This window comes from Sprattus sprattus (assembly GCF_963457725.1).
Source record: "Sprattus sprattus genome assembly, chromosome: 8".
Lineage (NCBI taxonomy): Eukaryota > Metazoa > Chordata > Actinopteri > Clupeiformes > Clupeidae > Sprattus > Sprattus sprattus.
Genome location: NC_137927.1, coordinates 21,402,037 through 21,415,705, shown reverse-complemented (window position 1 = coordinate 21,415,705; position 13,669 = coordinate 21,402,037). Strand labels below are relative to the sequence as shown.

General features: G+C 39.0%; 1 protein-coding gene across 1 annotated transcript; it reads right to left on the bottom strand.

Annotated features, from left to right (window-relative positions):
* Positions 1–2,341: 2,341 nt before the first annotated feature.
* Positions 2,342–12,062, bottom strand: LOC308369301 (apoptosis regulator BAX). Its single transcript, XM_080843671.1, has 6 exons — positions 11,928–12,062; positions 9,329–9,377; positions 9,049–9,210; positions 8,490–8,622; positions 6,273–6,377; positions 2,342–2,453 (listed from the first exon to the last, which is right to left on the bottom strand). Exons 1-6 carry the CDS (start codon positions 11,992–11,994, stop codon positions 2,355–2,357), a joined length of 615 nt encoding a protein of 204 aa, XP_080699797.1. The 5' UTR covers positions 11,995–12,062; the 3' UTR covers positions 2,342–2,354.
* Positions 12,063–13,669: the final 1,607 nt, after the last annotated feature.

The window sequence follows — 13,669 nt, the reverse complement described above, 5'->3', positions numbered from 1 at the left end:
CAACCTCACCACCATGGGCAAGACCAAAGAGTTGTCCAAGGACGTCAGAGATAAGATTGTAGACCTGCACAAGGCTGGAAAGGGCTACAAAACCATTGGCAAGCAGCTTGGTGAGAAGCAGACAACTATTGGTGCGATTATTCGTAAATGGAAGCAACACCAAACAACTGTCAATCGCTCTAGGTCTGGGGCTCCATGCAAAATATCCCCTCGTGCCATATTGGTGATCATCCGAATGGTGCAGAATAACTCCAGAACTACACAGGGGGAGCTTGTGAATGATCTCAAAGCAGCTGGGACCACAGACACCAAGAAAACCATTGACAACACACTATGCCGTAATTTTTTGAAGTACTGCAGCACTCCGAGGTCCCCCTGCTCAAGGAAGAACATGCAAGGCCATCTGAAGTTTGCCAATGCACACTTGAATGATTCTTAGGAGGATTGGGAGACAGGATGTGGTCAGATGAGACCAAAATCAGGCTCTTTGGCATCAACTCGACTTGCCGTGTTTGAAAGGGGGAAGAATGCTGAATATGACCCCAAGAACACCATACCCACCGTCAAGCATGGAGGTGGAAACATTATGCTTTGGGGCTGCTTCTCTGCCAAGGGTACAGGACGACTCCACCGCATCAAGGGGACTATGATGGGGCCATGTAGCGTAGAATATTGGGCTTGAACCTCATTCCCTCATATTGAAAACGCAACCTTAAGGATTTGGAGAGGATCTGCAAAGAGGATTGGACCAAAATCCCTCCTGAGATGTGTGTAAACCTGGTGACCAACTACAAGAAACGTCTGACGTCTGTGCCTGCCAACAAGGGTTATTCCACCAAGAACTACATCATGTTTAGCTAGGGGTTCAAATACTTATTTTCTGCATCAAATGCAAATAAAGTCATAAATGTTATAAAATGCAGTTTATTGGATTTTTTTTGTTGATATTCTGTTTCTCACTGTTAAAGTTCACCTACCATTACAATTCTAGATCAGACATATATTTGGAAGTGGCCAAACTTGCGAAATCGGCAGGGGTTCAAATACTTATTTTTCCCATTGTAGCTGGGAATGTTAACCCTGCTAAATGTCTTTTTAAACATTCACATTATGGCGATAGGAGGGCATCGACTCGAACATGAAAGAACTGATGAGCTTTTGACCAACCTTTCTTTCTTCAACAAGGCTGCAACAAAACCAGAAGATACAGATTGACATGCCAATGGCTTTTGTGCATGTGGATGCTGAGCCTGAATGCAAATGTTTTACCCTCAGGTCTTCATCAGGCAAGACTGTTACTTTACACAAACCTTAGATGAATTGAACATTAAATGGTGAAAAACCATCATGTCATGTAGCAAATTAAATTACATTTTAATTTAATTTGCTACATGACATGATGGTGGTGTATAGCAGTCCTGTCAAATGTTGATACTTTAAGTAGCATTTCTCTCTACTCTCTACATTTAGTATTGTATTCAAACATATTCTACTAGAAAATATAGCATAAATCTTCAGAATGAAAATACTGATTATATAATAATAATAATAATAATACATGCAACTTTAATATGAAAATGGTGACTTTCAGGGGTTGAATACTTTTTCAAGGCGCTGTACGTAGAGCCAACAATGTATACATTTGTGAAGAAAGGACAAACCGATGTGTTACCGTTAGGTGTGTTTTACTTTAACAACTGCTTGCTTTATTTCACTGTTTATATATGCCTAAACCACAATGTATTGCTCAACAGACAATTAACAGAAGGTAGATTAACACATTTCATAACATATCTCACCTCATGACTTTATTTACTAATTATATCCACTTACGTCATGAGAGCAAAATGTTTCCCCATGATGACTTAATTTTAGTCGTGCCATTGTCACTTTATCATTTGTCCTGTTCAGGTTTTCTAGGTGGTGTCATTGCTGCCTGTAGCATTCCTTTTTTGCACCACCTGTTTACATGCTTCATATAAATGCACTAAGAAGGCACTATGTTTGCTTTTATGATTTATTAAATAAGTTAATGTGTCCCTGTACTTCAATGTACATTCACCACTGGTTCACAAAACAGAAAATGAATAGTATGTACAGTATAAAAAGCTATTTAAAAAGGACAGTCTAGGGGAATGGTTCACTTCCAGCCATATTAATAAACATCTGCTGGTACCATCCATCCTTCCAATCACCACAGTATATAATCAATAAAACACAAAAGAAAATCAATAACATCACCATAAAATGAAAGACAACAGTGTTCCCTGCATTTCAGAAAGTCTGACATTTCCCATTCTTAGCCTGCCATCTTGTCTTGTCTTGACTTTGAAGGGGTGAGGTACGACCTGAATTCAGTGGGTTCTTCTCCAATACACCACAGCTGTGATGAAAGCCGCAGCAAATAGGACAGAAACTGTACGCCATCTTGATACACTGCGAATAACACCCTCCTGAAAAACACAAACATATCCATATGATCATCAACCTAAAGAAATGTTAAAGCTGGGGGAAATATGAATTTGATCTATCTTGTATAATACATAAACTCACAGCACAGTGCCATTGAAGTATGTGAACCCCTTGAGTTTTCTGTTAAGAGTTTTTTGGCTACTCAAACAATTCCCTTTAAACAAGTACATGCAATTGATAAACATAAACCTGACATTTTATCTATGGAAAATTGGTGATGAAAAAAAGGAAAAATCATGGTAAAACAACAGAAAAGTCTTAAGTGCTCAAGGGATTCAAATACTTTCAAGTGGCACTGTTTATGTTTAAATCGGTCCTTCCGCTTGGACAGAACCCCAAATTGCTAGGATCTTAGTGTATGTGTCATTGACAGGGCATGATGACATCACTTGCACTGAATATTTACAACTGGACAGTGGGACACAAACAACACAGAATATATTTGTACATTGACAATTCCAATTCCAATTTCTGTTCAAACAAGAGGGCTTTGTAGTAGGAGTGTTTGCTCTCCCTCTCTCTGCGTTGAGTTGTGTTGAAATAGACAGACGCAACGCCACAACCAGTCGGAGTCTGGCTGTTTTTACTGCATGGTCTGATTTTCAAGAAAAGAAAACACACATCAGGCAGGGAGGGTGCTAGACACATCACGACTCCTTTGTCACAGGACAGCACACAACACAGACATAAAGCTCACATCACGACTCCTTTGTCACAGGACAGTACACCACACAGACATGAAGCTCACATCACAACTCCTTTGTCACAGGACAGTACACAAAACAGACATGAAGCTCACATCACGACTCCTTTGTCACAGGACAGTACACAACACAGACATGAAGCTCACATCACGACTCCTTTGTCACAGGACAGTACACAAAACAGACATGAAGCTCACATCACGACTCCTTTGTCACAGGACAGGACACAACACAGACATGAAGCTCACAACACGACCCAAGAACTGCTGTGGGATCAGGTTATGGCTGCCAGCCACCACAACTGCGTGCCAAACAAAAAAGGCAAACCACGTTTAAAAATACAAAAAAGATCTGCAATACCCACAATAACGAAGCTAAATCATTTGTTCTGCAGTTGCTAGGTCCAACAAGCTTCATCATGCTTAGGTAAGTAGCCTCTCATAACAGCTCAAGCATGCTGTAGTGTGGGAAACTACCAATCTACAGTGAATTTTAAAATAACTTGCATAATATGCATAACTCGATGCTAGATGACTTATGCAAAAACATGAAGACATGAGACAGAAGCAACAGACATCCGACAGCAGGACACGTCATACCTCTGTCGTGGGAAATGACACAAAGGAGGTAGAGGTGAGGTTACATAATATGTTAAGCTCCCCTGCTTAGGATCAAACTGATGCCACACCCATCATTGTACCCGAGATGCATGGGAAAATAAAAATGCACACAGAAATGTCATGAACTTGGGAGAGGAAACACAACCTCGGTGGGGAAATTCAAGGATATAAACATCTAACACTGCTACAGTTGCATCCTTGAGAAAAGAGTACTTTTAGCCATTTGTGCCGAATTGCAGGAACATTTTACAAAATGTGTGGCCTGTGAAAAAAAATCAGTTGGTGCTGAGTGGTTTGAGGCTAAAATCAGGCAGAATCCATACAGTATTTACCCAGCTGTACAGAGGCACTATACAGTCCCACCCACAATAATTGGCACCCCTAGTGAATATGAGCAAACAGGCTATGAAAAAATATGTCTGTTTATCCTCTTGGTCTTCCACTCAAAATATTCATAAAAATCTTACCTTTTCATTTAAGTAAGTTGACATTAAATACATATGTTTTCCCAAAACATGTGTGCCACAATTATTGGCACGCCTAGAAAAATCTTATAATTGAAATCTAAGGAGGATGGTTCGAGGCAAAATAATCTCCAAGGATCACAGCTGGTGAATTGCAGACATTAGTTGAGTCTTGGGGTCAGAAAGTCTCAAAAACTCAGATGCCACCAACATCACCACAGGTTGTTTTGGAGTGTTGCCAGAAAAAAAGCCTCTGCTGTCAATCAACAACAAACTAAAGTGCCTACAGTTTGCCAAATGTAAGCCAGACTTTCAATGGGACCGAGTTATATGGTCAGATGAGACCAAAATAAAGCTTTTTGGCAACAAACAACAAAGATGGTTTTCGCGTAGACAGAAAGATAGCCATACAGAAAAGTACCTCATACCCAATGTGAGGTATGGTGGCGGATCTTTGATGTTGTGGGGCTGTTTTTCTTCCAAAGGCCCTGGACATCTTGTTAGGATACATGGTATCATGGACTCCATCAAATACCAGCAGATATTAAATGAAAACCTAACAGCCCCCTCCAGTAAGCTTAAAATGGGCTGTGGTTGGACCTTCCAGCAGGACAATGATCCGAAGCATACCTTAAAATCAACACAAAAATGGTTCACCGACCGCAAAATAAAGGTTTTGCCATGGCCACCACAGTCCCCCGACCTAAACCCCATAGAAAATCTGTGGAATGAGCTGAAGCGTTGACCTCAGAATCTGAAGGATCTGGAGAGATAATGTATGTAGGAATGGTCTCAGATCCCGTGCCATCTCATCACACATTATAGGAGAAGATTCAGAGCTGTTGTCTTGGCAAAGGGAGGCTGCACAAAACATTTAACTAAGGGGTGCCAATAACTGTGGCACATATGTTGTGGAGAATATTTATTTAATTTATTTTAATATTCAATTTATTATATATTTTTTTTTCAATTATTTTACCTCAATGAAAAGGTACTTTTTTAATGAATATTTTGAGTGGAAGACCAAGAGGATAAACAGCAAAGACATTTTTCATAGCCTGTTTGCTCATATTCACTAGGGGTGCCAATAATTGTGGGTGGGACTGTATATTAAGTACATGTGAATCAAAGTTGGGATGTTCAATAAATAGCTATCTTTTTCAATTATGAGCTACTAAACTGATTTCTGCTTAGCCTATTTTGCAACAAATATTACTAATGTGTTACACAACTACCTTCCAAGAAATTAACCTAAGATAGTATTTTGTAGTCATGATAAGATGACTACATGTTCATAGTCAGGACTGTGTATGATTGATTGATTGACTTTGATAATAAATATCACATTCCCCTACAACCTGCTCTTTTCAAATGTATGTTGTGGCTTCCTCATTTTCAAATGTGACATGACGTATTTAGGGCCCAGTGCAGTAAGCGTATGAGAAAGCAATCGTGCTTTTTGAAAAGAACAAACTCCTTTGATTTGGCCTACTGAGGACTTACATTACTTAAAATTACAGTAAAAAAAAAAAACATTAAAAAAAAATACTCCAAAGTTGCTCAGCAACCAGTTCTGGTCACAAAAGTGTGCAAGAGCCTTACTTGGTATCCAATTCACTGATGCACTCACTCCCACACCTGCTACTTAGTCAAAGCCCGTCTTCCCTTCCAGTAATTAGGCAGCGGATATTACATGGTTGCAGTGGCAGGTTGAAAAAGGAAGCCCCGCTGGACCTTGTGAATGTAATAGCAAAAGCTCTTCTGTTTTACCATCAAGATTCCTGTTTGTGTCTTGAGTTATGTTTCATTTTCCCTTTGATTGTACCTTTTACCTGGCAATCCCTTATATGTGTTGGGTGGTACAGTAATATCACTAGTTTTGAGAAAACTAGCAATGAAACAAGCAATAGGAACCCCAGCCATTGAATCATTGGTATATTTAGCTAAATGGTTTTGCATTGGCAGCATTGACAAGTTGATAAATCACACTAATAAAACACACAAAAACATACCCATCCTCCCTGCTGGCGGATCCAAGCCGAAATATTTTCCCTGATAAATTGGAGCACCCAGCTAATGATGTGGCGGATGATTTCAAAGTGGTTTTGGGTCAAAGCCTGGAGAGGGATAAAGCAAGACAAGAACATAAAAGTTATGAGGTTTAGGAACATGTTTATATTCAGTAATTATAAGCCGTCACACTTAGCATAGGTCTACAATATTTTCTACTCTAGATGCCCATTTACAATTCTAACAAGACTGATTTTTACCAGTTTAGAGGTACAGTATAACAGAAATGGTTTTGTACAGCCACTCATGATGAACATATGAGTGTCTAAGGAGCTTAATCCTAATCAATAATAATGTATCTTTTGTCACCATTTCGAACACACACATTTACTGTATGTGCTTTTTTTACATTCACAAGTAAGGTAAGTAGGTAAGTAAGACTTTATTTATATAGCACAAGGTATATTATTTATATAACTAATCTTACAATCCAAATACAGTTTAAAGCCATTATACAATCTGCTCTGTAGGATACACATGGGTAACAGTGTCTCCCCCAAATATACATATGGCCTACAATGGCTTTTTTCCAGCAATCTGTCAACCACATGCACGTACAGTATATTATGTTTGTGCCCCAAGCTACCAAATATCAAATAAATGACTCTGTACGCATGCCTAGCTGCAATAAAATCAATGACTCTGTACGTGTGCTTAGATTTATTTAAATCAATTAATTTCATCTTGACATCTTGGAGTCTAACTAACACAGACATATGTGTTATCTTGCCGAGTTGTATTTTGAAGTGTATCCGTTGTCGTTTCTGGTAGTGTCCTACCCCTTCTGTGTTTTTCAACCTGGGTCCTATTTGTAGATCATTCGGTGTCCGAACTAAGGACAATTAACTACAGAAATCGTTCCAGTATTGAGTTAGAACCGGCAACCGCAAAATGGCTTAACAATGTTATCCCATGGGGTAGGCATCTGCGTAAAAGTATGTTGTTTTCACCACTGACAGACTGATAATATTAGAAGTCTGGCAACATGAAAATGATACCTACAGACATAGACCTGTCTCTGTTTATCTCAATAACTGTAAACAATTATTTTCTTACAGTTTCTGCTTCATGTGGTCAGTCAAGAAACTGAAGCCTACAAAATATTGGGAGGGGGGCGTACTTTTTATAGGCACTGTATATTAATTTATCCTTCACTATATTTAGCATATTACTCCTCATTAACATTGAGCAGAGAGGTGACCCACATGGTAGCCAATTCCCCTAATAAACCTACAGGATGTACAGGCTAAGCATTTCAATTTCATCCAAAGGCAAAAGCCTTCCATGGGGAGATTTTCTCTGGCAGATTTACATGTTAATCAGACTATTTTAAGGAGTCTCAATGCATATAAGGATCATTGTGGTAGTGGATGTTAGGTCCGTTTATATCCACGATTTAACACTGATTTGACTAAGCTTTAGATTTAAAAATAATAATTGGGTGTACATTTTGCGTTCATTGTGCGATTTAAATCAGGAACTTTCGCGTGGTTTGGTCAGGAACATATGAAAACTGTCGACCTCTTCCTCTTCTCTAATGAATCACTATAACTAGCCTGATGTCACCTGACCTACGCTCAAAAATAGGGTACGATTCACCATCATTGTATTAGTGCTGTACCAACATTATCTAGGTAGATCTCATGTATTAATATTTACGCACAATTGGACCCACATCTTTTTGACGCCTGTCCACAAGGTTAAGTACTTTATATTAATTGGTGCTATTTTACCTACATAATTCTCTGCCCATGTAAGGCTGGTACATATTCTACCTACAGTATGATGTGCTTGATAACTGATGAAATAACATTTCTCTTCCACTGCTAGAGTGTCTAGTACAAGAACACCCCACTCCTGTACCTGTGTACATGTGTGATGAATCCTCCTAGTGAGCAGTGTATCAACATAGAAAACAAGCTTGCTATTCAAAAGATAGAAGATATGAGGAATATGCTAGAATGTTGTGGTGATGAGATTGACATTAACAACAAACTTGAGTGAGACTAACAATTTGTCTGATCCCTTTCACTTGTGATTGGACCTGAGGAATGCAGGGAAGAGCCAAGACATCATTGCCTCTTCTGCTCTCAGAACCCAGACTTGCAACACATATTATTCTTTGACATGGGATATGTTTGAAATATCAGTGAGAATACCTTGTGAATGAGCTTATAGGCAAGGTGAAATAATGCAACCACTCTCCCCCAGTTGATGCCATCTGAGAAGATGCTTCTGGCCACTGTGACAAACACATCCTGGGCACAGTTAGCCTGTACAGTATTAATGAGGCTGGTGGGGAAAAGATACAGTGACAATGTAGTTAGTGTGTATTGCTTCAATTTAAACATTACACTGTGCATTTTGAAATGGGATATATTAATAAGGTGTTAAACATGATATGACTTCAGAATAAAAACCTGCAATTCATTTTAACGTCAATATCCACAATTCAAGTATGTCTCTGAACTAAGAGCATCCTAATGGTAACATAATACAAGCCAACTGTGATATACATTTGTGACTGTGTGAAGATTAACACATCATCTTATATTGACTAAAACAGAACTTTGAGGTGAAACAGAGGACAAGATCTATGCATGTTGATAATGAGAAGACAAGAGACACAAATCCCTGCTGGTGGTCACCTTCCCTGTAGATTATGTGATGCTAAGACAAAGGCCATACATAAAAATAATGTAAAAAAAAAAAACATACTGTTGAAGTTCAGTGTTGCGATTAAGATCATCAGCTATTCTGAGTAGCTGACCCACCACCTCTTTCACTTGGGGATCATCTCCCTCAGAGGGTGTCCCCCCGAGGATCTCATGGCTGACGTGTACTTCAGGATTTTCGGATTGAATTCTTTCTATTACATATCTGCAGATAAAAAACAAATATAATATGGCAATGATGTGACAAATAAAGGGACCAAGGACCAACACTGACGTAAAACCCATATTTGTGGAAATGATGTGTAAAAAAAAAATAAACTTACCCTCTTAATACTACAGCTCCTTGCTCTATGATAAGGTCATCTATGACATCTAGAGAGAGGAGAGACAGTTATGAAATGAACTTGTGTTTTATGACTTCTTCTGTCCATATGACAAAACAAATGGAAAACAAATAAACCACAACCAAATAAAACTAAACGTCCCACCAGGGACAGTTATTGGCACCCCTGATAAAGATAAGTAAAAAGGTTTTTGGGTGATTTAGTTCACACTAAAAAAGGGAAAAAAATCCATTCCACCATACCACCAAACAACTTAGTCATTAGTTTTGGTTTTAGGATGGAACATGGTCATGCAGGAGGAAGTCAACAAAGCAGGATTCATGCATAATTCCTTTATTTTTGACGGACGTTCGAGATGTACTGACGCTTTTGGTCAAGAGAAACTTCAAGTTTCTGTATTCTGAAGGTGTCCATAGGCACGGTTTTTGCTGAACTCTGCAGCCAGAACTGTCCACCCCTACTGATTGGCTCTCTGTATCACAATGGACATCTCACAGACCTCCTTCAGAGTCCACTAACTCCACTTGCGTCCTGATTTTCAACACTTCTACGAATGTTCTACAATGTTCAAAGCTCGACGTTGCTGTTGGCTAAACGGAATATTATAATAATAGCATTGTTTCTGCTCTCAGATTATAGTTGCTGAGCTCGTACTAAATAATTGCATATGTTACACTATAGGGTCAATGTTTTTAGATGGGTGGAACGATATATAACATGGCAAAGCATGTCAAACTACGACAAAATGCCTGACAGGCCTCAGACTGCACAGACATAAAGGCGGAGGAAGAATTTGACTTTTGAATAGAAAGTGTTCTCATTTCATCAACATGCAAATTATCTGTGATCCAGAAATGTGACTGACCAATATTGTACGTTATCTTGCTCTTATTTTGTTTATGTTCTATGATGGTGATGCTACGCTAGCCAGAACAGGGTAAGCAATTCACTTCGCTGGGGCAGTTCTGCTTCACCAGAACACATTTTGCTGCTGTTGACCAATAAACGATTTAGTGTCATTGCTTATACAATAATCTTATTTGGTAGTAGGCTGTTACATTAGTAAAAGAAATAGGGTAGATTATGCAATGACATAGCTGGCAATGTTTTATACCACATGTTTTTGTGGTCCTTTTCATCTCAAAACGTTAAAAAGTAACAAATTCTCCAAGGATGACATCTCCAGAACCACTTAACTGGATTTAAGTCCCAACCCCCCCCCCCCCCCCAAAAAAAAGATCGTTGAACACCTAACCATAAAAACCACCTCCACCAATTCCCTAATGAAATATCGAAATGTAATAATGCACCACCTCATACACTTACCCTCCATACTTCATGGTCATTTGAATGTTTCTGAAAAATACGATCCTTAATATGCTTTCGTTCTGTAAATTGCGAACAATATAAATGTTCTTCTTTTCCTTCTGATAGTCTAGGCCTTTATATTGCTAAAACCTCAGTTCAACTACATCCTGTCGTATGAGTGACGGAAAATGTCAATACCACAGTCCTTAACAGGCCAGGACACAGTGGCATGCTAAGCCTACGAGAGCTTAATACAATATTTGCAAATGCAATACCAGAAATGTGGTATGTGATTGATTACTGTTGATCACATAATATGCCACTAAATGTTACTGTCCCTGAACACTCCTCGCAACCAACAGATGACAGCCTTAACGACTATCGTTTCAGACAGTACAAATAGCTTTTATAATTTAAAACAAAGATTGAACTCTGTATTTTGTGAACTGATATCAGCTGGCACTAAAAAATGTATGCCAACATGGTAGGCTAATTAGTGTCTTTTAGTTAGAAAAACTTTCCAGCACATATTTCTCTGTATTCACTGATATTGTGAGCCTGTATATCTCAAAAGTATGTCAGCAAAGTATTACTATGAAGATTTTGTCTAACATCTACCTCCTGTTTCAGAAAAGTGGCCATAAACCGTTTTGGCAGACTGTTATCTAAGTACTACTCATTTTTGGTGTGCAAGCAGTCCAGGTACTTTAGTGTCATCCATGTGGGAGGCACCTGCCATCTCTCATATTTGTCAAATGACGATGACCGTAACATGGGTTTACCTGTAAAACAGGTAGATAAATAACACCCTTACCTGAAGCAAGGTGTTGATTAGCTGGAATTGTTTATGGCTTGGTCAGTTACTATGTTTCCTATTTACAGAGCCAGAAAAGTGTACGAACACCCGTTTTTAGAGCGCACACACTGAACGGACAGCTAGAGAACCGAAAGGAACCATTCTGAATCCTGAATTTGACAAAAAGTGTGGTGGATTGGAATAGCATGGCCACCTTTGAATAACTTCGAGTTCAGTCGTAGGCCTACCCGTCTTAAACTCACATTTCAACGCACTAATGTGTAAACTTCCTGTAAACGTCTGTAGCCTTCTAATGATAAATCTCAGTACTTTAACTAAAGTTTGATTTTAAAAAATGTGTGTGGATTGGAATCTTTTGTTATAATTCAGAGAAATTGCTAAACTAAGGCGACTGACTGCAAGACCGCAGATAACTTTAAACTTGAATTAGTACGATGACAAATATCAATTTACCTTCACCGCCAGTAGCTCCTTGCAGGTCATCCTCATCCTTTTTCGCTTTTTTTCTTGAATGTGCCATTTTCCTTGAACGTAAGAATTGTGCGAGTCCGCAAGCTTGCGTGAAAGGAATTTTAGTCTGAAAACCACCTTGCTTTCCAACTTAATTTTTCAGCTCAACTACTTGATAGATAACTAATAGTTGTCACGTAACCGAATGACTACAATATAACTGCGCGAGGTTTCGTACGTGGCTCAAAGTTTTCAACTTTAATGATACAGATAAAACTATAGAATAAAATTAACAAAGCAGGGCTAAAAAGACGGCTTCGCTACCTAGCAATAAGGAAGTAGAGCGGAAATGTGTTTTTTGCCTGGTTCGAAACTTCTCGGAACCCGTTTTTGCTGAAAGTGAAATTCCCCAGTTAAGACATTTCGAATGTTTGTTTTTTAAGACTTTGTCTGAACTATTCTCTTTTATATTGGTCAATCACTGGGACCGCTATTCGAGACAACCCGAGATTCGTTTCCGAGTTCCAACAGAATGCCACTCGAAGTTACACGTTTTTTTTTGTAGTTTGTGTGAATCTCTCTCTCTCTCTATCTATCTACCTATAAATAAACTCCAATTGGGAACTGAGGGGGGGAAAACAGCCTTCAATGAGGCCACTGTGCGTCATTTTACCAGTAGGCTATGCAATATGCCAGAAAATGTGTCTGTATCAAATATTAATTAAACGAAGCTTTCAAACTGCATGACACGATGCATGAAGTCGCAGCCATTCAAAATGAACAAGAAAACTATTGTTTGTTTCCCACAAATATAAAGAAAATGCATTGATAATGCCCCAATCACTGTGTTCACATTTGGTTTGAATGACTTCGAGTCTGAAAAAAAGTTCAGTTACTTCAAGCGCTGCACAATGGTGCATTCGAGACAACTCGGAACTTTTTACTTGACATTTCCCTCTGACTTCCAGCCGTTTGAGCCAAATGTTAACACAGTGATGTGGTGGTCATGACATAGCAATGCCCTCTGTCAGGCCTTTTCTTCGCCATATTGATAGTGTCAAATTGGTGAAATGACGCTCCTCACTAAAATTGGTTTACTTTTCTTCACTTTCCGTGCAATTCAGACATAAACCAATTACGAGTTGTCTCATGCAGCATTAAAATAGGCTACGAGGAGCACGTCCGCTCTGACGCTGTGCTGCAATGCATGTCTTATTCGGCTATTTCAGGTTCAATTAGAAACCAATATTAAAACACAAAAAACAAGTCACTTCTGTAGTTTGAAACTTTGTTCTAAAGTTCCAAGGATTACATCTAATCTAGAAATGGGAGCTGTATGAAATCTGGTTGGCAGGTTTGTGCTTGCTTGACAACTCTGACTGAGCACTAAGCCTTGAAATACTTGCTGTGTACAAAACTCAAATGCAGCTACACAGCACCACTGGCAGTACCACAACAATGTAATGAAATTATTAAGCTAGCACGGAATAGTGAACATTAACATGAATGGTAAAGCAGCAATATTTTTAGCATTCAATTTGGCTAATGTTGCATGTCCTCCACCATAGAATTAATTGTCTAGGCCCAGGGCATGAAGTCAAATATGCCATGCCTTTTCTGGTACCTGGGTCTCTCTCTCTTTCTGTCTCTCTGCTGCAGATGGAGCAGTGTTAAGGTGTGTGTGATTTTTCCTTTATGGGCAGAGGAAAAATACTCTGACTGTCTCACTTCCTCTCCTTTGGCAT

Coding starts and splice junctions, on each gene's coding strand:
- LOC308369301 (XM_080843671.1), bottom strand. CDS start 11,994: ATGGCACATTCAAGAAAAAAAGCGAAAAAGGATGAGGATGACCTGCAA. Junction 9,211..9,328: donor GGAGCTGTAGTATTAAGAGG/GTAAGTTTATTT, acceptor TTTTATCTGCAG/ATATGTAATAGAAAGAATTC. Junction 2,454..6,272: donor TCCGCCAGCAGGGAGGATGG/GTATGTTTTTGT, acceptor TGTGTTTTTCAG/GAGGGTGTTATTCGCAGTGT.